This window comes from Paramisgurnus dabryanus, chromosome 3 (assembly GCF_030506205.2).
Source record: "Paramisgurnus dabryanus chromosome 3, PD_genome_1.1, whole genome shotgun sequence".
Classification (NCBI taxonomy): Eukaryota; Metazoa; Chordata; class Actinopteri; order Cypriniformes; family Cobitidae; genus Paramisgurnus; species Paramisgurnus dabryanus.
The window spans coordinates 11214225-11238487 of NC_133339.1; the positions used below are offsets into that span (position 1 = coordinate 11214225).

General features: G+C 39.2%; 1 protein-coding gene across 6 annotated transcripts in view; it reads left to right on the forward strand.

The window, feature by feature from the left end:
* The window catches only part of LOC135768879 (RNA binding protein fox-1 homolog 3-like), a 291731-nt gene that overhangs the window by 170808 nt on the left and 96660 nt on the right, over positions 1-24263 (forward strand). For 5 of the 6 annotated variants that reach the window (XM_065278235.1, XM_065278237.1, XM_065278234.1 and 2 more), the window contains exon 3: positions 12151-12260. In XM_065278235.1, the coding sequence (XP_065134307.1) occupies positions 12151-12260 (110 nt within the window). Of the gene's footprint in view, positions 1-12150; positions 12261-15795; positions 16074-24263 lie in introns of those variants that run through there. The other variant, XM_065278240.1, reaches the window with a different exon arrangement.

A 24263-nucleotide genomic window follows, 5' to 3' on the forward strand; every position in this document is an offset into this window, starting at 1 on the left:
GAACGGAGAATCCGGAGTTAAATACAGCATTTACCAAAGCTTACACGCAGAAGAGTCTTTGTGAACATGATCTTTACTTTCTGAGAGGGGTAATACCCTGCTTTACATCAATAGTTTGCTTGTGTTTCATCTCAAGAGATGAAGGACTATTTTGCTTAGAAAATGAAACTAGAAAACCCTAAGAAGTAACATTTGAATGAGAACAGTCATTGGGAACAAAATGTTCATTATGGTGATTGATTCTGGGGTAAAATGTCTGTATCTGTTTTTGTAAGTCAATATATCCAAATAATCCTCCGACTGCCCAACATTGGATGTCTTGGCGCATCACGGCTTGTTAGATGCAGAGATGACTGATACAGTAACTACATAACCCATCAATCCACCATATCAGAGGTCTGTTTAAGGATACATTTCAATGGTAATGTTGACTTGTGGTTGTGTGGCCCTCCGAATATTTCCACAGATCACATGACCCTGTGTATGTGCCTGCATGTGTTTTGCAATGAGCGTGTTAGGATACCATCTGGTTGATGTCAACCCTAATGGACCAGTGCAATTACGCCTGACGTCCATTGGATGCTCAGGATGAGCGGCTAATGCTAATGTCACAAAACATTAGCTTTGGAGGTTGGATGTGTTTACAGGTAGATGTTGTCTATTAGTTTAAATGATCAACACTATGTACCAAGACCCGGGCTGTTGACTAGCCTCACTTGTATTGAAGGCACATTACTTGTGGTTAATGAGCATGATCGTGACCTAAAGACGGCTTTAGACGTGATACTGAAACATCAGCGACCAGAAAAATCAAAGGTGTACGATGTTTGCTTATAGGGCTGGGTATTGCGACCTGGTGATTTGGTTTGATTCTTTTTTATATTGTCTCGATTCAATATTGATAGTTAGTTTTGCAGACATGAAATCCATAATTAAATATAAATGCTGGGAACTGGAACTAAAGAGTTTGTTGACTTCATCTTTCATCATCTGCTACTCGTTTGCCCGATGGGTGCGACGGATTTTAAAGATGCATCGCTGTGATGAATGAAGCCAAACTTTGATAGTTGTGTTGATGGAGATGAGTTTTAGACAAGATTGTAACCGCAGAGCAACTACAGGTTGAAATACTTTGGTTAACTGCTTGAATATGAAGTTCTTTTCTCCAAAGTCAAGACCGGATTAACTGACCGTACGCTGAAATGATTGACGTGACGTGCAGATGAGCAAATAATTAAAATCCAGTCATGCATTCCATTTTTCTCGTCGTCACAGAGAGTCTGGCTAGAAGAGATAGAGCAAACGCTGAAATCTCGCTGTATGAGCATTGTTTTTATCCTAACCCTAAACCCAACATCTCCAGAGATAGGGCATTGGTTGTATCCCTTCTACCCAGAATGCTCTTATCCTAATCCTACAGCCAAACCTAAACCCAACATCTCGGGAGATTTGGCCGTAGCTGTATCCCTTCTAGCCATTTATCCTAATGAGGCTTTCACATAGGATGCGGTGTGCGCTGCGCTATGAAACCCATTCATTTCAATGGCTTGCGCCGCGCGATGGCGGTTTTTTGTTGCGCCGAGCAAATCGCATTTAACTTTTGCGCTGCGCTCTGTGGCGATTACCCGCGCGGGCAATAGAAATGGGGCATCCAAACAAGCAAAATGGACGAAAGCTTATACTCGGGATTCTCAGAGCTTTATAATACAAGTTTATGCTCCTACAGAGACATCGGAAGCATGGAAACACGTAGCAATTCAAGTTGGCATGTTAGGTGTGGTTTAAGTCAAGCAGCTTGTTGGAGGTATGCTTAAAGTTACGTGAAATGGAGATGGGCAACATCAGTCTCTGTATTCCTCGTCGACTATTTAACGCAAATATAAACACTGTAGTAATTTATTGAAAACCCCGCCTACTTTGGTATGGCCATCAGAGCACAAATCGCTTGGCTGCGCCGAACCCAGCGGCGAGCGCAGTGCACACCGCATCCTATGTGAAAGCCGCATAATCCTACCCCCAAACCCAAATATCTCGTGAGATTCGGCCTAGCTGTATCCCTTCTAGCCACAACCGCTCTTTTATCCTAATCCTACCCCCAAATTTAAACCCAACATCTTGCGAGATTTGGCCGTAGCTGTATCCCTTCTAGCCAGAACCGCTCTTTTATCCTAATCCTACCACCAAACCCAATATCTCGCGAGAATTGGCCATAGCTGTATCCCTTCTAGCCAGAACCGCTCTTTTATCCTAATCCTACCCCCAAATTTAAACCCAACATCTTGCAAGATTTGGCCGTAGCTGTATCCCTTCTAGCCAGAACCGCTCTTTTATCCTAATCCTACCACCAAACCCAATATCTCGCGAGAATTGGCCGTAGCTGTATCCCTTCTAGCCAGAACCGCTCTTTTATCCTAATCCTAATCCTACCCCAAACTTAAACCCAATATCTTGCGAGATTTGGCCGTAGCTGTATACCTTCTTGTCAGAACCTTTCTTTTTATCCTAATCCTACCACCAGACCTAAACCCAATACCCAATATTTACAAATTTTGTAAAATATACTAAGAGAATGTTAAATATCATGATTAATAATACTTGTGGTTTATTGGCTTATACTTGTGAAAATAGGCAAAGCCCTGTGTTCAACTTGGGTTCTGGTTTTATACTTTGACAAATGTTGACAGTAATCTGTTTTTGATTTCATGCAAACAAAGAAATACCAGTTGTATGCACACTTCAAAGATGACATTCTGTAGGGAAATACGTTTAGTATGTTAGTATGTTGTTTCAGAGCCACAGTATCTAACAAGTTAAAGAGTCGTGCAAACACTTCAGCGCCGTACCCTTGAACACTCTCGACCGAAGTCTCTCGACTTCAATTAGCCCGGCAAGTGGCTAATGCGAGTAATGGAGTTGCATGTTGAGGTGCGTGAGGGCGTCTGCCACGCAAATAACTGATTTAATGCAAATCTTCAGAATCACTCCTACTGCCTATTAAGCTAACCGGTTTTAGCCGTAAGTGATTTTATTACATTAGCACGCCGCGCCTCTGACTGCATTAGTGATGGTTTAATCAGTCGCTAATCAAATTAGCGAATGTGACAGACTGAAGCATGAACGAAACATCGCAGCCGTGCACCTTAAGATCACACCTGCGCAGATTGTCTGGGAAATCTGTAGTTGTACACATCTGCTGTACGTGACTCATCACTGAATGATCTTACGATCAACAGTTTCACGTTAAATACAGCAGTATAATGTTTTTAGAGGTTGGTTTATCCTTGCAGTCGGCTGATTTTTTTTAGCCAATCAGAACAGGTTCAGTATTTTAAATATCATTTTTACTTTGCTTTAAAAGGAAATGTTTGTGTTGTATCTGGTTTGGATATGGTGTGAGGTGGTTTACTGGATTATTTATGATCATTATGATACATCTCTGGCTGGCCAGTGTTTCAGCAATAAGGTGAACATGTTCAACTCTAATCCAAATATTAGACTCATCACTGAATCAGGTTTAGCATCAAAGTGAAATCTTTGTACATCTTTTGCACACCGTTCAACGGTAAAACCCTTAAGAGCTCAGCAGCGTCTCATTTAACATGCCTTCACAACAGCCCTGACTAAATAAACTACTGCCCCGATTAGTCTAATAATTGCAGACGAGATTCAATCATCGTCCCGCCGTCAGGATCAAACCACATCATCCTGGTTTTGATGTTATTGTGTAAAGAAAATTGCTCTGTAGGCCCTGTCAACTGAAAGTAGAGCAGTTTCGTAAAGCTTGATAAATCTGCCAGCTGTAAAGCTCTCCAGATCGCCCGGAGCCATTCCTTACGTTCTCCTTTTCAATCTTTTGTTGCCGCTCGAGTTTATTGGTTGTCTAGCGCTTGCACGAGTGTGCCTTTGTGTGTTTGCCCGATGGGTGCGACGGGTTTTAAAGATGCACCGCTGTGATGAATGAAGCCAAACTCTGACGTTTGTGTTGATTGAGATGAGTTTTAGACAAGATTGTAACCGCAGAGCAACTACAGGCTCAAATACTTTGGTTAACTGCTTGAATATGAAGTTCTTCTCTGGAGAAACACTCCAAAGACCAAAGCAAGAACGGATTAATTGACCTTACGGTGAAATTATTGACTTGATGTGCAGATGAGCAGATGATTAAAATCTGATCATGCATCCCATTTTCCTCGCCGTCAGTGTGGCTAGAAGGGATACAGCAAATGCCGAAAACTCACTGGATGAGCGTTGCTTTTATCCTAATCCTACCCCCAAACCTAACCCTAAACCCAACACCTCGCAAGATTTTGCCGTAGCTGTATCCTTTCTAGCCTGAACCGCTGTTTTCATCCTAGTCCTACCACCTAGTCTCACATGTTTTCGCTGCTTTTTCTAGAAAAAAGCCCGCCCACAAGCTGTTTGACCGACATGTCAAACAACCAATCACAGTTTGTTTCATCTAGTGTCACGTTTCGGACTCCCCACCTTAACGAGCTGGCAACAAGTCAGTTGTTGAAATAACCAGCCGCAACCAAATGGCATCTAAATAAACAACATAACTCACCATAGAACAACGTTGTGCACTTCATCAACAGCCACACCAATGAGACACTCCCGGTAAACGTCTTTGAAGCATATCTCTTCACTTTGTAACACCTACAAGCAATTCAGGAGAACCAAACTTTTTGACTCCACTAACTGCCTCAAGCAAAACTCTTGGACGTTTTTTAGTCTATGCCGCAAACTTTGCATATTATTGAAAATCCAATGTTTAGCTGATAACAAGATATGGCCATAGCTATATACCTTCTAGCCAGAATCATTCTTTTTATCCTATCCCAAAACCTAAACTCAACATCTCGCGAGATTTGGACATAGCTGTATCCCTTATAGCCAGAACCGCTCTTTTATTCTAATCCTACCACCAAACCTAAGCCCAAACCCAATATCTGAGATGGTCCTCACTGCGGAACACAACATCCAGGGGGCGGGGTTGGATCTAGATCCAACTCCTCCCACTTTATATACTTTGTTCCGCCAAATGAAGCAGTATATTTGCGTTGTTGCAGCCCGCAATTAGTTGCAACCTGTGGTCACCAACGTTTGCTCTTATCAATTTAAGTGTACGTTTGATTAATAATATAGTTGAGAAAGATTCATAATTTAGAAAGTATCACAGTTAGGTGTAAGGGGAGGTAAGGACACGTTCTCGACAGTTTGATATCACTGAAGGGATTTATTTGTACATTATCCCACTTATTACACAGCTATTCCTATACGAGTAAATATATAAACTTATTTATTTGATATCTTTTATTAGCAAATTTAAAAAAAAAGTAAACCTGTTTCCTAATGGCTGTAAGCAAAGACGTTAAAACAAGTTCAAAGTCCATACAAGATAAACATTCAATTTATTAATTTCTAAATAACATGCCATAGCCTATATATCTTAATAATTATGCATATTAATACTGTATCCATTAATAGGTCTTAAACTGCATGTGGTAAGATTACTCGTAGTAGGCTTACCCGAAATGTTTTACTCCAAAACATTATAGCAAAAAACTTACATTTCACCCTAAAGGCACTACTTTTATTGTAGTCATAAGTGAAGTTAGTTATTATGTCAAAATAATAACTTAATTTAGTTACGACTAAATGCGGAAATGGTAACGCAGCAACACGTGTATGACGTGTCTTGTGGTAAAACTGGCGACCAATGGGATCTCTGGATCGGGATCCAGCTCCGCCCCTGGATCTAAATCCAACCCCGCCCCCTGGATGTCGTGTTCTGCAGTGAGGCGCTACTGCAATATCTCGCGAGATTTGGCCATAGCTGTATCCCTTCTAGCCAGAACCGCTCTTTTTATCCTAGTTCTACCACCTAACCCAAGCCCAACATCTTGCGAGATTTGGCCTACCCCCAAACCTAAACCCAAACCTGATATCTCGTGAGATTTAGCCATTGCTGTATCCCGTCTAGACATAACCACTGTTTTCATTCTAGTCCTACCACCTAACCATAAGCCCAACATCTCGTGAGATATGACCATAGCTGTATCCCTTCTAGCTAGAACCTCTGTTTTTATCCTAATCCTACCCCCAAACTCTAACCCTAAAACCCAATATCTCATGAGATTTGGACGTAGCTGTATCCCTTCTAGCCATAACCGCTGTTTTTATCCTAGTCCTACCACCTAACCCTAAGCCCAACATCTTGGGAGATATAGTCATAGCTGTATCCCTTCTAGCCAGAACCACTCTTTTTATTCTAATCCTACCCCCAAACCTAAACCTAAACTTTAATATCTCACGGGATTTGGCCGTAACTGTATCCCTTCTAGCCTGAACCGCTGTTTTCATCCTGGTCTTACCACCTAACCCTAATCCCAACATCTTGCGAGATTTGGCCGTAGCTGTATCCCTTTTAGCCAGAACCGTTGTTTTCATCCTGGTCCTACCACCTAACCCTAAAACCAACATCTTGTTGAGATTTGGCCTTAGATGTATCACTTCTAGCCAAAACTGCCGCTACGGGAGCACAAAGAGGCTTGTGTTTTCTTTCTTTTTAAATGCGACATGTGAACGCGCCCTTAAAAGTTTAAATCAATAATCAAACAAATTTGAAACTAAGTAGATAAACTTCTATGTGGACCGGATTGTTATATTTTTGCCAGCATGCGGGGGATGCAAAAAGGGGGAGGGCGGGCCATGAATGGCCCAAGGGCCGGCAGTTTGAAACCGCTGATCTAAGATAAACAGTGCTGTGTCTGATCTTCAGCTTTGTCTTGAGTTTGCAGTGTGATATCACTGCGCTAACTTTATTAAAACATTGTTATTTAGTTTCTGTGTTTGCGTTCTTCATGTTTATGATGTGAAGTGTGTATATGCGCAGATACACTGTAGTGACTCAGTGAGTCACTCGGTCTGATAACTAAAACCCCTGACCCTGCAGTTCACCTCAGCAACAGCCCCTCGCTCCCGCTTCTCTAGTTATGTGGATGGACGGAAATCAATGGAAAGCATCTCAATTAATCCGCCGGCAGCTCATTGATTGGTAGTTGAAGTAGGTAAACAGCCTCAGCCGTTTAAAGGCCTTGATCAGTTAATCATCACGTTACAGCAAACACACACACAAACAAACACTCACAACTGTGTGTGTTTTTCTTCTGTGTTTGCATTCATGTAACATTAAAGTTTTTGCTCTTGTGAAAGAAGATTGCTTGATGTGACATTCAAAGCTTAAAATCACTCGCTCAGAAATTCTCGTGGTTATGACATCACACAGCTGCTATAAACAACTGCCTGTTATGCAGTTTACTTCCTAGTTTGCAGTAGGTCTGCATTCCGATTAATCACAACTAATTGTTTGCAGAATAAATGTTGTTGTTTACATGATATACAGTATGTGTGTGTACTTAGTTAAATAATTTTGTATAGACGGTTTCAGCAATAACAACATAAACAAGCGGCTTTCGTGGTCAACTCGTAACTTCCGGTAAACTCCACTAGGAATAAATAACAACAAAGTACTTTAAACATAGTTTATTTATATAACAAGCAAAATAAACAACACGTTTACAGAGGAAATCCAATTTTTATTTTTTTCGATGAGGTATTTGTTCAAGAGTTCAGACCATAAAAAAAACTAAACCCGTATGTAGAGTTCGGACCAGACGTGTTTAGCGTCACCGCACGTGCCTCCGATGAAACGTCTATATATAAATACACACATGCATGTATAATTTTTAGAAAAAAATTAGATGTGTATATATAAAGTTCATATTTATATAAAATATAAATGAAATGTGTATAAAGACATGTAAATATGTATTTTGTGTGTATTTATATACATAATTATTATACACAGTACACACACATATATGACGTAAACAAAAACTTTTATTATGCATTTCTACTTTGCAGATTTGGTTAATAACTTACAGAATTCAGCATAACGACTATAACAATGAATATTACTACAAGCTTGGATGAATAATATACTCAGTTTGAATAGATTATGGCACTAATGAATGAATAAATAATAATTTATGACAGATGTGCATCTTCCTCCCATGGTGCTTTGCATTTTTAAGTGAACAAATGAATGCTTATATGAGCAAATCACATGAGGGAGGGAGAGAGAGAGAGAGAGAGAGAGAGAGAGAGAGAGAGAGAGAGAGAGAGAGAGAGAGAGAGAGCACAACTGTTTACTTCATCTTTTAGTGTAAATAGTTTGATGTTGATGAATGTTGTATATGTCACTGGTTTAGTTTGTATTTTTGTGGGAGAGTCAGATTGTGAAGGACACAAGTGTTGCTTCAGTGCATCTCTAATAACTCATGCTGGTGAGTAAATGAACCGTACTGTAGTACACTAACACACACACACACACACACACCTTTCTCACGTCTTGAATTATTAAAAACTTTTTTTAAATTCAATAAAAATGAAGAGTTTGTGCAATTATTTCTCTCTCTTATATAATGTAAGCAGAAGCAGGAGTTTTTAAACACGGTTTCATGCTTCCCAAAAATAAACTGCAGAATCACTCAAAAATCCTCAGGGATCAAAATCCTCCGCCCAAACTTCTTTACTACTGTAGTCGAATTCAGGACTTGAAAAAAATATTAATACAACCTCGATTGACTGTTCTCACTTCTCACAAGGCTTCTCTCGTACTTTATTTGAACAGAATATCAGTCACTCTTTAATTCAGGTCAGAAACAGAGAAACACACACTGATCCCAGATCAGACCCATGTGTGTGAGCTCAAATACACACTGCGGCAGTGTACCACACAACTACCATCGATGTCTCTCTCTCTCTCTCTCTCTCTCTCTCTCTCTGTGTGTAGCGTTTAATCGCTGTGTTAATATTTGATGCAGTCGGTACAGAAGGCTGTCGACTCTGCGAAAAACAACCCAAAAACTGCTTCAATATCAACTCAAAAGTGTGTCTCATCTAAAACAGGGCTGAATGTGTGTTTGTGTAATCGATGACGTCGCTGCACAAATATTTGACACAATATTCAGATCCTCTTTATTCATTGGTGGAGAGTCTCAGATCTTTAAACGCTGTTTATGTAAATAAATGTCTACAGATGAATTCTTTATATCTTTAGTCACATTTGCTTTATATATTGATTTATATTGTTGGAGAGCTTGTTAGATCCACTAAAAGTGTGTGTGTGTGTGTGTGTGTGTGTTTGTGTGTGTGTGTGTAGTGCTTATATATTGCAAATGGCACCAGAACCTCTTTAATGGACATTTTTCTTTTAAATAATATATGCACTGTCAGCACAGGCGCAAGCGTGTGTGTGTGTAGCGATTGCTTTATATTTCTGTTATGTGTACAGCCATTCAGTAAATCAGAAATGATCTTTAGTATCTCGTTTCTCTTAAAGAATAATAAGATTAGATTTGAAGTGTCCTTTTTTTCAGATGTTTCTATCCAGTAATGTCACATGCATCTCTGTCAAAACATATATCACATTATCAAGTCTGTCATCAGAAGTCACAGATCTGAATATGCACTCAAACATTGCTCATCAAATAGGATATATTATCTGATCTATGCTGTCCACACTTTAGGTCAGTGTTTCTCAAACTGGGGTCCGGGGCCCCGAGGGGGGCCGCGAGATGGTGCCAGGGGGGCCCCAGTTTTTTGACATTTTATAAAATACATTCATTTATCATGAATTCTGTGTAATTAAACCTAATAAAAATAAGGCTACTAACCAACAGCACTACTTTGTATAACTTAATATGTTTTGTTTATTAAAAAAATAAATTTTAGAACAGTTTTTGTCATAAATTTTCTTTGGGGGGCCGTGAAGGAATGCACCGTACACAAGGGGGGCCCCACGCGGAAAAAGTTTGAGAACCACTGCTCTAGGTTGTATGCTTTATTATACATACACAGGTTACTGTACATACAAAACAATACGGTCTATGTTTATTTTTCCAGAGGGAATTTAAAGCCCTGTTCACACCTAGATTACGGAAAATACAAGGACAATGACCAACCCCCCCCCCAGGGAGTTTTTGCCAATGATTTTACGGAATCTGTGCATGAATTCACACAGATGCGGTAAAGATCCCGTATAGACAAGTGATGTATTTAAAGTCCTGCACTTGGTAGATTTTTTTCACAGCGTCTGATGTTTGCTTATATTCCGTGATTTCTCTCTCAAGAAACCACACGCATGCATTTTTGTTTATGGGTGTTTTCACATCTGCCTTGTTTAGTTCGGTTGAATCGTACCAGAGTTCGATTACTCAGTTGGTGCGGTTCGTTTGGGCAGGTGAGAATGCAGCAATCGAACCTTGGTGCGCACCAAAAGCAGACCAAACAAGCGGACGCTTTCAAACTAACTCTAGATCTGTTTGTTTGTGGTGAGAACACGATCCGAGATCTACTGACCTAACTGCAAAAGTACTGCACATTTTGGATTAAACCAGCTGCCGTAGTCAGCTGTGCAGTGCATTTTTGGATGAGGAAGTGTTTGTTGACAGTTTCTATTAGCAAAATTAGCACAATCACAGATCGCGGACATACCTGGAGGTGCGGGGAGGTGCGGGCGGAGCCTCAGAAATTTGCCGTCTTCGCTGTTTGTAGTGCATTAAAACGTTATTTTCGAGCCACATCCGCATCCATGAACGGTTTGTCTAGAGCAGTGGTTCTCAAACTTTTTCAGCGTGCGGCCCCCCTTGTGTACAGTGCATTCTTTTGCGGCTCCCCGAAAGAAAATTTATGACAAAAACAGTTCTGAAATGTAATATTTTACTTAAACAAAACATAATAAATTATACCTAGTAGTGCTGTTGGTTAGTTGGCTTATTATTTTTTAAGTTTAATTACACAGAATTCATGATAAATTAATGTATTTTATATGCATGTCATAAAACTGGGGCCCCCCTGGCACCTTCTCGCGGGCCCCGGCCCCCAGTTTGAGAACCACAGGTCTAGAGTACTGTATACAAAATATGTATAACAACATAATTACAGCGCGCAGCCGCCTGTCCATGGTGTCTTCTGTATTATCCTTCTCAGGGCTCCAGACTAACTTTTTTCACTAGGAGCACAGTGGCCCCCAACTGAAAATTTTAGGGGTGCAACCAGAAAATTTAGGGGCACACACCGTAAATCAACATGCTAACCAAATATTCACATTTCTACTAATTTCCACTGTATTACTAATAAATACTTTAATGATAGATGCAGAAAGTACAATGTGCTGTTTCAAATTTAGTGTCACAATTTATTGTGCACTTTTGGGAAAAAAAAGGTAAAATTTACTGGTTGCACATGTGCGACTGGATATAAAATTCAGTGGCACACTCTCAAATTTTAGGGGCAAAATGCCACCATTTGGGGGCAGTCTGGAGCCCTGCTTCCTTTTGTTTACTTCCGGGATTCCGTTGGAATTTCGCGCACGTTGATTCTTACCAATCGAGAAGCAGTTTAGGAAATGCGTTCAAATGCATGTGGCCAATGAGTGATGTTGATCTTTGGTTCGATTTTGGTTGGTTTCAACTGGTGAGCAATCAGTGTGGTGTGAAAAGGAACCAAAAACTGCTAAAAAAGATACAATGTATAATTTTTGCTTTTGGTCCGGACCAAATGAACCAAACTACAGATGTGAAAACACCCTTAGATAAGTTCATAATGAACACGTGATGCGCTGTTCTAATATGCTGGTTATCTCAGCTTCGGTGAGGACAGTAAGGAGCTCCTGGATCTCTGTTTCAGTCCAGTGTGCCGACATTTTTTGTCGTGAATGTTAATCCCTGTTTAAATCCCTGTCAAAGAGCTAAACCATAACGTCTTGTTGCGACGACACGCGCGTCTTCACTACAACACGCCCCTTAAGACAATGTTTCTTGTCCACACAGAATGCTTTTCGTGAATGTTACAGCAATGTTACTACCTTCCCTTTACGGGAGCGATCCCAGAACATTTACCGGACTTGTTTGTGTTCACACAAAAGCCTCTTTTTGCCAGTTTTACAGAAATTTTCTGGGACTAAAGTGTGCTGTGTGAATGTGGTTAAAAAGACACACCTAGACAACATTTATATTTAAGTCATATGAAGTATGAAGACATGCTGTCGTCTTTAAACGTGTGGTTGTTTTATTTTTTTGGTAGGTGATCTCTGTACGTCCAGCCCTGTAGCTGTGTTTGGGAACGTGCTGTGCAGCGGGCCGGGCCTGGCCGATCACCTGTGGCGAATCAGACATCCTCTGTTCATCACACTGGTGAGAAATATAAAGATCTGTTTCATCTCTGTGCATGGAGAGACCACACGTCGACATACTGTTCAGTGTGTATATGAGGTGCTATAAAGTGCTTGTTTTTGTTTGTGCATCCACGATTAAACAGTTTCAATAATGCTCATAAAGTTGATGACATCACTTTCATACTGTGTGTGTGTGTGCACGTGTGTGCATGTGTTTAATTTTCATTTCAGTATGTTGTATTTTTTATTTTTTTTTTTGGAAATGAGGCACAGTATTTAAAGTTTTAGCAGGGTTTGAGGTTTTTGCTCATCTGCACTTCACGTCAATTGTCACCATGCGATCGGTTACTGTTGTCGGGACTTTGGCGTGTTCATCCAGAAAATATCTGTTACTCAGCTGTTTCTCAAAGAGGTGCGGCGGGGTTAGTTCATGCCAAGTCACAGCTTTAATGGCGACACCTCATATTGTGAGGGAGAGGTGGAGATGTAATGCAACACATTGAACTACGGATGAGGAACAAAGTCATCATGCCCAGTTTAAGAAAAAGGGAAAGATCAGGAGAAACGTTCAAAAGATAAAAGACTATGCTATGGAGCTCACTCATCTCAATATAAGTATAGTGCAAAGAATATATTATCAGTATGTTGCTTGCTATGCAGTTACAGTACACATAGAGCAGAAGCAAAATATTTACAAATATTTACAGAGATGGAACATAAACAAGTCAAGTCTGTGACTTAAAAAATACCCAAATAAATCAAAACCGACTCACTACCTGGTTGCAAAAAATGTATAATAGTTAATAATTTTTTTCAGGAAATAAATTTGTTAGTTTAGTGCAATGTTTTAATAGAAAGTTAAGATAGGGTTAAAAAAAGATTTATACTGTTAAAATAATGTATAAAATATATATATTTATAAGTATTATTATATATTAAATAATAGAAAAACTTTATATTTACAGAATTTTTTTTTATGTTAAAATTGCTCTGCGGCCCTCCGCCGAGATGAAGTCTCAGAAATAGCCCCAAGCTGGTTTGAGTTTGGTTGAGTTTCCCCAGAAAATTTCAAGAGAAAAAAGACAAAGCAAAACTAGTAAAAGTTTACTGTGGGTCCAAAGAATGTATCCGACCCAAAATGACCCGAATCACTTTTTACCCGAACCCGACGTGCATAAATATATATATTTTAAGAAAGACCGGACCCGAGAAAAACCTGAGAAAATTAGACCCCCGTCTGACCCAGTGGCAATTTTTTTAACCTGACTGGACCTGAATGTAAACGGCACTGATGTGTGTGCAGTCTGCAGCCCTACTGTACATGCACCAGTCAGACCAATGCTATCTCACAGTGGCGGCTTGTGACTGCTTATCTGAGGGGCGCTAAATCAAAATAAGTGTTTGGTGTGTGATGTGTGTTGCTTGCGTTTTCAAGTTTGTTGTGTCATGTGAACCATGTGCATCATGGGTTTTGTCAAAATTAGTGCCTGATGCACACGCGTCTAAACTGTTTATGATAAAACAGACGCTCACGTTCACAAAATACACGCAAGACGCTCCCTTAACAATAAACTCTGATTACGCATGAGATTATGCGATAACGCGATAACGCGAGCGTCTCTTTTATCATAAACCCTTTAGATGCATTTGCAGAAGGCACTTATTTTGACAAGACACTTGATGCACACAGGATCACTCGACGCACAAAACACATATTTTGAAATTACGAAACACACACATGAAGGGCTACATACATCGAGCGCCTCGAAAAGAGTCAAGACCACCACTACTATCTCATGGCAATTCATACGTATTTTATGATGATGGCTAATTCGTATTAATTCATACAACCACATTTATCCATTTTTGTATGATTTGCCTTTACCCCTGTGATGTTGGGGGTAGGGGAAAATCAGGGGTTGGAGTTTTTGGGGTTTAGTCATTTTTTTGTATGATTAATTTTATACAAATTAATATGAATAAGCCACCTTTAAAAATATGTACAAATTTACACTTTACGCAGCATTTTTGTCAAATCAACATATTTTTATTTAACTTTAACTTAAGATATTAAGTTAAACAATTTCAACGTGATTTTATAAGTTATGTCAATTTTTTTAAGCCAAAACTTCATGCTGCATATTTTTACAGTGCAGACTGGTCAGAAAGAAACCCTGGTGGCCTTGCATCCAATTTGGTCCGCTTCATTTTTTTTTTTTTGTTAACTTACAACGACAGTAGGGATGCTTAACGATTAATCGCGATTAATCGTTAGCAGAATAAAAGTTTTTGTTTACATCATATATGTGCGTGAACTGTGTATAATAACTTTGTATAAATAAATGTACACACATGCATGTATATGTTTTAGAAATGTTTACATGTGTATATACATTTGTATATTTATGTATAATTTATATTATATATAAATATAAATACTTAATATATAAAAAAAATTCTTAAAATTATACATGAATGTGTTCATATTTATATATATACATATTTATTATACACAGTTTACACACATATGTGATGTAAACAAAAACTTTTATTCTGCTAACGATTAATCGCGATTAATTGTTTAGCATCCCTAGACGACACCACTAACCGCTAAAATGTGCCTTAAAAAAATTTATTGACAGGTCTGTTTCAGCCAAAATTAACCTACCGTCAGCCAGTGCCACCTAATGTCGCAAGCCCATTTGGCAAACAGAGAAGGGGTTGGAAAAGGACTTGATGCACATACACGAGATAGTTTGTGTCTTTTCTGGTCTGTTTTGGCAAAAACACATTCATTTTAAATTACCGGAGGTCGCTAATATTATACCTGATGCATGTCCGAGGCACACTTGAAACTTTTAGACCCGAATCCGCTCGTGTTTCGGGTCGGACCTTTACGGATATAAGTGGACCCGTGAAGACCTCTGTAGTCAAATATTTGAGTTTGTAATCAATTTGCTGACTTTATAATATGACAATTACTATTTACCTAACACAGTTTAAACATTTATACAAAATATGGATATGAATTTTAGGAAAGGGGTCCCTTTGTTCATCATATGTGGGGGTCCCTGCTATCAAAAAGTTTGAAAGCCCTGATGTAGCGTAATCACTTAAAACTAAACTCAGATTTCCTTCAGCAAAACACTTGATTTTTCCTAGTTTTTGGAGTGAAATATATACACATATATATATTGCATATACATATTCCTGACAGGAAAGATTCATCCATGCAGGATGTGTGAATAAGACAGAGATTCATGGTTTGCTGCTTTAATTTAAACACACATCGCACATAGAAAGAAACACTCGGCTGTTCTGCGTCTTTACAAATTATTTTCATTTTTCACTGTGGTGGTTGTCGGGTTTCAGACGACGTATCTGTAGAGGATTGTGGGTAGATTCTCTTCTCTCACATCCACCATCAATACTGTCATTAGAGAAATCCCCTCTCTCTCTCTCTCTCTCTCTCTCTCTCTCTCTCTCTCTCTCTCTCTCTCTCTCTCTCTCTCTGCTGGAGGCTGCAGTTATCCTGGTTGAGACTCTGAAAGCCGAAGCAGTTTTAAAGTGCGGCTGCTGTAAGAGGAGAGCGCAATGAAAGTGTGATATAGCGAGAGATTGTGTGTGTGTGTGTTCTGGCCCTTCATTTGATAAACCACTCGCACCGCAAAAACATCCAAAAAGTGAGCATTTAGGAGGAGACGAAGAGACGAGAGGAAAGTGGAGGAGAAAAGAGGCGTCCTGAACTTAACAGAAAGAGCGAGAAACAGGGAGTCGTACTGTAGGTGTGCGTTGAGGGCTTCTGTGAGCCGAAATGATGATGTACTTTTGGGTGAGTATAATAAAATCATCGCATGTACTGCATGGATGCGGAGGGAAAATATGTATATACGTGCGTGTGAGAGAGAGAGGCTGGCGTGCCGACTGGTACTTTATCTAGAAACTTTATTAAAGGTGCAGGGATGGTGGTATTGCTCAGATTTTGATCTTTCGTTGCTTATGAGACTTGATAGAGTTCTCTATTGTATTGCTTTGAAATATAAACTTTTGCAAAATTTGAGGACTGTTTGAAATATTATTGAGATTTCACATATAACTCTAGTACTGACATTAAAAATGCATTTTGAAATAGAAAAATGATTATGGAACAGAAAAGGATTTCTTTCTGACATTTAAGACATCCAAAAAACCTGAGATTTAAAATAGATGATATTTATCTTTAGCATTGGCGAGTGTTTTTATGATTCGGTGGTGTGCATCACAAGCTCTTCTCAGATGTGTTTTGTTGAGTCTTACACTGTGAGTTTTACTGAATTGAGTTTCGCCAGACTTGTTTTTGGTTAGGAATCTCGCTGACAGATTATGTGACTGAGTTATGTTTTCTTGGACCGCGAGAGACGTTTATTGGAGATCAGATATCCACAGGAGTAAGATGCAAACATGAAAGAAATCTGTTTTACAGTATATGAGAGATCTACTGTAAACCTTCTGTCCTGTGATTTATAGTAAAACATATAAAAGCTTTGTGCTGCACTTTACGGTTTGTGTGAGTTTAACACACAGAGGATTTACTGTAAGCGCGTGTGTGTGTGTGTGTGAGAGAGAGAGAGAGAGAGAGAGAGAGAGAGAGAGAGAGAGAGAGAGAGAGAGAGAATAGGAGACAGTAATCATGTCAGTCATTTAGTTTTTTATAACTGTAATCTTTGTTAAATTTGTCTTTATTTTAGGGCTGTCAAAGATTAATCGCGATTAATCGCATACAAAATAAAAGTTTGTGTTTGCATAATGTATTTGTTTGTGTATTGTGTATAATTATTCTGTATATATAAATACACACATACATGTTTAAATTTAAGAAATATTTTATTTATGTATATAAATTTTTTATTTATATATAATATAATTTATATAAAATATAAATATATTTACATGTAAATGTTTTTTTAAAAATACTTACATGAATGTGTGTATATTTATATATAGACAAAAAATATATGCACAGATATATATATAGATATATTATGCAAAAACAAACTTTAATTTTTTATGTGATTAATCGCGATTAATCACGATTAATCGTTTGACCGTTCTAATTTATTTTTAAATATGTCATTTTACAATACATCATATGTGCGTGTCAACTTCTGGCATGTGCATATTTCAGTATATAGAAATATGTTTTTACACTTTATTTTATGGTGTCACTGTTACAGTGTAATAAATACATTTTACTCAAGTACTGAGTACTAATGATTAACAACATGTACTTACTATAGGGTTTGGGTAAGGCGGTGTTGAAAAGTAGTTAACTACAAGTAACTAAAATTCATTTTTTGTTGCTTGACGGTAGTTCAGTTAGTGTGTAAAGAGTGTAACTTTAACAGTAGTTAACCACTTTTTCCAGTAAGTAGCAAATATATCTGTTGTGGCAAATATTTGGTTGCAATGATTACGTAAAGAGCGTGCTGGAGTAAAGTCGACACGCCCATCTTATTATGATGTCTGTGCTGAAGTAAATCATGATGGCACAATCTAAAGATGTAGAGATGAATTGCCCATGGCCTTATTTGTCCAAGTTCATGTCTCTTAAAGAAACAAACATCAAAGCTTACACGTTCGTATCTGTGCAAATCAAAGGTTTGTCTGTCTGCGTCGAAAACTTCGAGCACATGCAACTGAGTTATAGCCATTTTAAAGTAATCCTCCCGCTTTATTGCTTCTATATCAAATGTCTGTTTCTATTTTAATTGCAATGATGAATCTGTATTTCCCATTGATCACTTAAACTATGGTGGTTCACCAAAATCCAATCTGTCCTGCCACAGTTTTGTAATGAACCTATAAGGACACAACATCTGCCACTGGAAATCCAGATATGGAAGATCAAAAGGCAATAATTGTGTTATGTTTCTTAGTTTGTTAATTATTATTAATAACTATTCATAAATATTATAAAAAAAGCTTAAATAAAAGTTTTTATAGGTTTTTTATATGCCTTTTTTATGCCTATTTCATTGGCAATTTTGCAGACTTTGAGATAAATATTTGTAGTCACTGAAATCATAATTGTATTAAATTACATTGTTTTAAACCCCAAATCCGTTTCTTTAAACTTTCTTCATTAATAATTATTCAGTTACTTGTAATATAATGTCATTGTAGATCTATGTAGTTTTAATGTAGCTGTCTAGCTACTTTTTTATTTATTTAACAGTAAGGAGAGGACAGGAAAGTACAGGGATGAGAGAGGGGTATGGGATCGGCAAATGAACACAAGCTGGGAATCGAACTCGGGTCACCGAAAGTTAGAAAGCAGTACATGTCACAGCGCTGCTCACCACACTATCGGCTCCGACAGCTAGCTACTTTTTAATAATAACTTGTAATGTAGCTAAATCTTTTTCATATGGGTAACTTGGCTGTAGTTTAACTACTTTTACTGATAAGTAGCTTCTAGCTTATCTAACTACAGTTTAAAAGTAACTTTCCCAACACGGGTTAGGTTTAGGGGTAGGTTTAGGGCTAGTTGCATGTAATTATAAAGGGGCAACCTTTCGATCTCTATCATGGAGCCAACACGGATGGGACTTAAACCGCAATTCATCGACTGACTCCGAAAGGGAGTCAATTCCCATAGACCCCCATGTTAAAATGCCCAACTTCACAGCAGAAATAAATGTGTTTACAGCCTGGTCCAAAAAGTGTTTTTGGTCTTTATAGCTAATTTTGCCCTTCATGACAACTTTAAGGGTACATTCACCAAGGGGCGTAAGCGTAGTCGCTTCCCATTCACTTTTAATGGGTTACGTCATGCGTTGCCAAACTGAATTGTGTATCCGTTGGCGTCGCGTCACTCCCGTTGCTCATGGCAGAAGTTGAGCATTTCTCAACTTTTCAAGTGGCAGCCAATCAGATTGCCTTATGCAAATAACCTAGGCAGAGCCAGCCAATTACGTTTATGGAAGACTGAAGCATGTGTAGCGGCGGTTGGCCATGCTTCAGACAATCCTTTCGTCAAGCATTAATGCTTCTGTCTCGTGTGAATGTATCATAAGGGGGGGGTGATTTTTTTTTTGTAACTCATCTGTTTAAATTATATTAAGTTCTGCATAAATAAGGGCGTGGCCACCTGAGTGACGGGTGAACTGCTGTCAGAATTGAGCTAGGCGGGCGTGGTTTCAGCAACCAGCCACCTCAGCTTTACCCACATCCTGCCTCTTTACCCATTTTTGTTAAGTGATGCATGGTGACACGATGCCAAGATGGCGACGGCAGGAACCGCCAACTATTAGCGTCAAAAAAGCTCTACATAAACCTATGGGTGACGTCTCGGACACTACGTCAATATCTTTTACAGTCTATGGTAATTATGCAATATAATTTATAAGATATAATTTACCCTACTACTGTAGTATTTACGTATAACGTGTAACAAAGACAGAATAAATGAAAGTGTTACCAAATATATGTGTGTATTTGTTTGTTATTGGAGACATGCGCTGAACTGTGACGCACATGGTGAAGAGTATACATGTGTAAGGTGTCTGTCTGTCTGTCTCTCAAAGCTGCAATGCAGTATGGGAATTCCTTGCGTTCACTCCTCATTTGAATATTTATTCACGAAACAGATGTTCGTTTTGAGAGTGACACCTTGGGCTTTTTGTCCCCTGCTGCTCTCTCTCTCTCTCTCTCTCTCTCTCTCACACACACACACACCAGCAGCATTAATCTCTCTGAATGAGCTGTGATTGAGAAATGACTGAGACAAAACATGAGGTCAGACTTGAGAGAGAGAGAAAGAGGGGCAATGGTTTTTGTGTCCTGCTCTGAAAATAATGAATAATTGAAGACAACAGGGACTTCACTGTGAACCAAGGCATGATGGTAATGGACGAGAGAGAGAGACATTACACTCTTCACAAGCATGGTTCGCATAGGCGGGGTTAAAAACCATTAATCCTTCAGAATTGTAACATATGGCTTGTTGTTAGTGGAGTTGTATAATTCCTCCCTTCAGGACGGTGAGACGTGAGATTGTGGGACTATCTGACCAGAGGCTCGCCTCACATTCTGTTCATAACAGCAGGGACGTCACCTGCTTCATATTGATTAACCGCTAACCACGAGATTCTCATAAACATGTCCACAGAGAAACGGAGAGGACCGCTCGGGGGGAAATCACGGCTCGAGAGCATCGAGTTGTGTGCGGAATTTCACCTGCCATCATTAGATCCGGCAAACCGCACCGGTCCAGAGCGTCTCTACACAACTGCGACAGAGTTTCACGTGTGTCAGCACATCACTAAGTACATGCGTCCGTACGAATGCCTGTAGTTTCTCAGTCATTGCTCGTCTTGGTGTGTGGCGGTCAGCGTTGCGGTCAGTACGGCTCTCGGCCGCCCCGCGGGGACAGATAACATCGACCCGCGTTTGATATATCAGCAGAGATTTATCGTGAAGACCATCGGCCCATCATGTGTGATGGACTGCACGCGCTGTCCACTAACACACCTTAACTCGACACAAACACTACAACTACTAACGGCAATAGACATCAAAGTCTACATGTGTAAAATAAATAATGACGTTTACTAATAATGATGACATCTTGAAACAGGGTTCCCACGGGTCCTTGAAATCCTTGAAAGTTTGGCAATCTTGGGGAAAAAATTCAAGGCCCTGGGAAGTTTTTGAAAATATACATACATAGATACAGGTCATTGAAAGTGCTTGAATCTATTTCATGCAAAAAGTTTTCTGAAAATAAAGTGTAGGATAATATCATAAAAATTCTAGACTTTTTAAACACACGTGCTAAACTGTTTGCTTTAAATGCTTATATCTTCTGTATGTGAATGTTGATTCATACCAAAATGTTTTTTTGCATAGTTGTGTTAATGTTTGACAAATGAAAACATCTCGGGTTACGTATGTAACTGTTGTTCCATGAGAAGGGAACGAGACACTGCGTCTCCCTTGCCATACTTCCTGCGTCCCTGTAACGCCGTCTTTGGCAATATTTCAGATAGCGATATACTTCCTGACTCCCGCGTCACCCTGTCTTTGTCGTTAAGCCTCACCATTGGTTGAATTTGTTATACACATTCAGACGCACTTACCCCTGGAGGCGTCCCCAAAGTTTCACAACAGTGACACAGCGCGAGTTCCCTCGAAAGGGAACTGTAACAATGTATCTTAAAAGGTTACTCGATGTTACCTTGCTCTCACTTGAAATGTGTCCCCACATTTAGTCCTTGAATTTGAGGGTATTGGACCTGGAAAGTCGTTGAAAGGTCCTTGAATTTGAAGTTAACGAAGGTGTGGGAACCCTGTTGAAAGTTCTTGTCCAATAAAATTGGAGAACCAGACATATTGTTGGTATATCTCTCCAATCTGATTGGATGAGAGCTTTCAAGACTGCCGATCAGTTTCAGCATATTGTATCGTATTATTTTTATTCAGTAGATGGAGTAAAGAGAAAGGTCTTCAGATATGATGTCATGTATGTGTCGGCCTTCCGGCTGTGTTTTCTTTTAAAATCTCTTCACCATTAAGAGTCGTAAAAGTGTTTAATCTGGTTTATATGGTCTCACCGGGGGCCAGTAAAGCCCTTGCGGTGATGTGCCGAGTGTGTGCGCGTGTGTGTTAAAGGGCTGTAAAATGTGAGCACAGACTGACATTAGTGTTATGGGATATTGACCAATTTTTGGAGAGTTTATGGTACTAATCAAAGGGCGCGTGCGAGGCGGAGATGAATGTGTGTTTTGTGTCCGAGAGCAGAAGGTCACAGAGAGAGTGTGTTATTTTTTTACTGAGAGAGATGGAGGACGCGTCTCGCCTTTTTTCACTGACGAAGTTTATTAAGAGGGACACGAACGCAATTGTCTGCAGCCTGAAAAATATCTGGGGTGAATCATGAGAGTCACTGCTGCTGCTTGTTGTATAAAATATTTGTTGTAACACAGCTTAAAGGGACAGTTCACCCAAAAATGAAAATTTGGTCATTTTCTCATCCTAATCTTTGATTTCCATAGTAGGATAACAAATATTATGAAAGTATTGCGATAAATGATGAAGAGGATATTGTGATAAATTATGGTAAGTATGCAGTTGACATTACCCATTGAATTTCATTCACTGTATTTGTTTTTCCTACTATGGAAGTCAATGGTTAGGATGAGAAAATGAAGACGAATTAAAAAAAAAAAATTTAAATACCATAGTATTGCATGATCAGATATTTTTGTGCTCTTGTTATTCGGTCATGTTGTGAATTTGAGTTGTTCTGTATTGAGACATTTAAACCACCATCTCTGTCTTCATTTAGTGCTGGGATGTATTTGCTGGCTTATGTATTAGAAGTATCTAGTTGAAGAAGATCTTCTGGGATACGATGTGCCGTGGCCTGTTTATTAAAGTACTAAATATCCACCTGGACAGATTGATCTGTAGATCCGGATATCTGTATATGAGAAGAGAATCAGAGATTCAACCTGTTTTTTAAAGTCCCCCTGTAGTAGCAATCAAGTTTTTATTGCTATTTATATGTCTTTGTTGCTTTATGCATTCATCGCCATTGCTGAGTATTTTCTCCATAAAGTTGCACTTAAAGTCACCATGAAACGGAAGTAGCGATTGTCTTATTTTCCTCGTGGTGCCGTATATCCAAGTGAAACCGGCTTGTGAAATAAAATATGACATGGCTGGACTTGAATTTGTCTAGATTGGATCGTTTAAAGTTCAGTCGTGTGGCTAATTTCTAATCGCTGTGATCTTTTCCTGGAGCCCGCTCACATGCCATACCATATGACCTGAAGTAAAAAGAGATCGTTTTGATGAGGGGAGGAGATTTGCATTTTTGATATAAGATTATGAGGGCACATTAATTTTAAAAATAATGAAGCTTACAGATGTGGTATTTGTACAAAATACCACAACATTCCAAAACAAATTACAGTTTTTCATTTAAATTTATTTGCGACTTTAAAGGTGCAGTGTGTAAACTTTAGTGGCATCTAGTGGTGAGGTTGCAAATTGCAACCAAAGGCTTAGTCCACTGCACACCCCTCGCTTTTAAAACACACAGAGAAGCTACGGTAGCCGCCACCGGACATACATGTCATCGTCGGAGACAACTTAGTAAAAAAAAATTTCCGTTAAGGGCTTCTGTAGAAACATGACGGCACAAAATGGCGGCTTCCATGTAAGGGGACCCTCGGTGTATGTAGATAAAAACGTCTCATTCTAAGGTAATAAAACATAACGGTTCATTATGAAAGGTCTTTATACACTCCTGATAATATAGTTTTGTATATTATTTTGCCTTTCTGTCAAGAATTTATTCTAAAAATTACACACTGCACCTTTAAAGTCACAAACATCTAGCCAATCAAATCATCATGAGTGGATCAGTAGTTCGAGCCATAGATGATATGAATGGTTGCTGCTGTTTATGTATGGTGAATGCTCAATCCTGTTAACATTAGCTTTACTGTGGGTTCACACCAGATGCGTTTGAGCCGTCAAATTCATATGTACCACGCGTAGTTGGACACTTGAACATTTTAAATGTACTAGCTTCATTCACGCGTGAAATTCTAGTCATCGAGACATTCACGTGGAAATTCGCGTCATGGGAGGGGCTTCTGCGACTACGCCTGCTTACTGTTATCACGTCACTACTAGAACAAGCTCCTGATTGGTTAACACAGCAGTTTTTTTCAACTCGCGTGTTTCCAGCGGCAACGCTCAATTCACGCCATCCGCGTGAACTAGAAACGCAAATGAGGCAGAATCGCGTCTACCGTGCCGTACTAAACGCCTCATTTGCACCGCAAGACCTCCAGACGCGCGTCTCAACGTGTCTTTACATTGACTTAACATTGAAATCACTCGCATCAGTCGCCTCTACCGCGGCTGGTGTGAACGCAGCATTAGGCTTGTTGCGATGGTCAGTGTAACCGGTGATACACAGTGGTGTAGCCTTTCACAGTCGTTTTGATATTTTCTTGTAATTAAATCA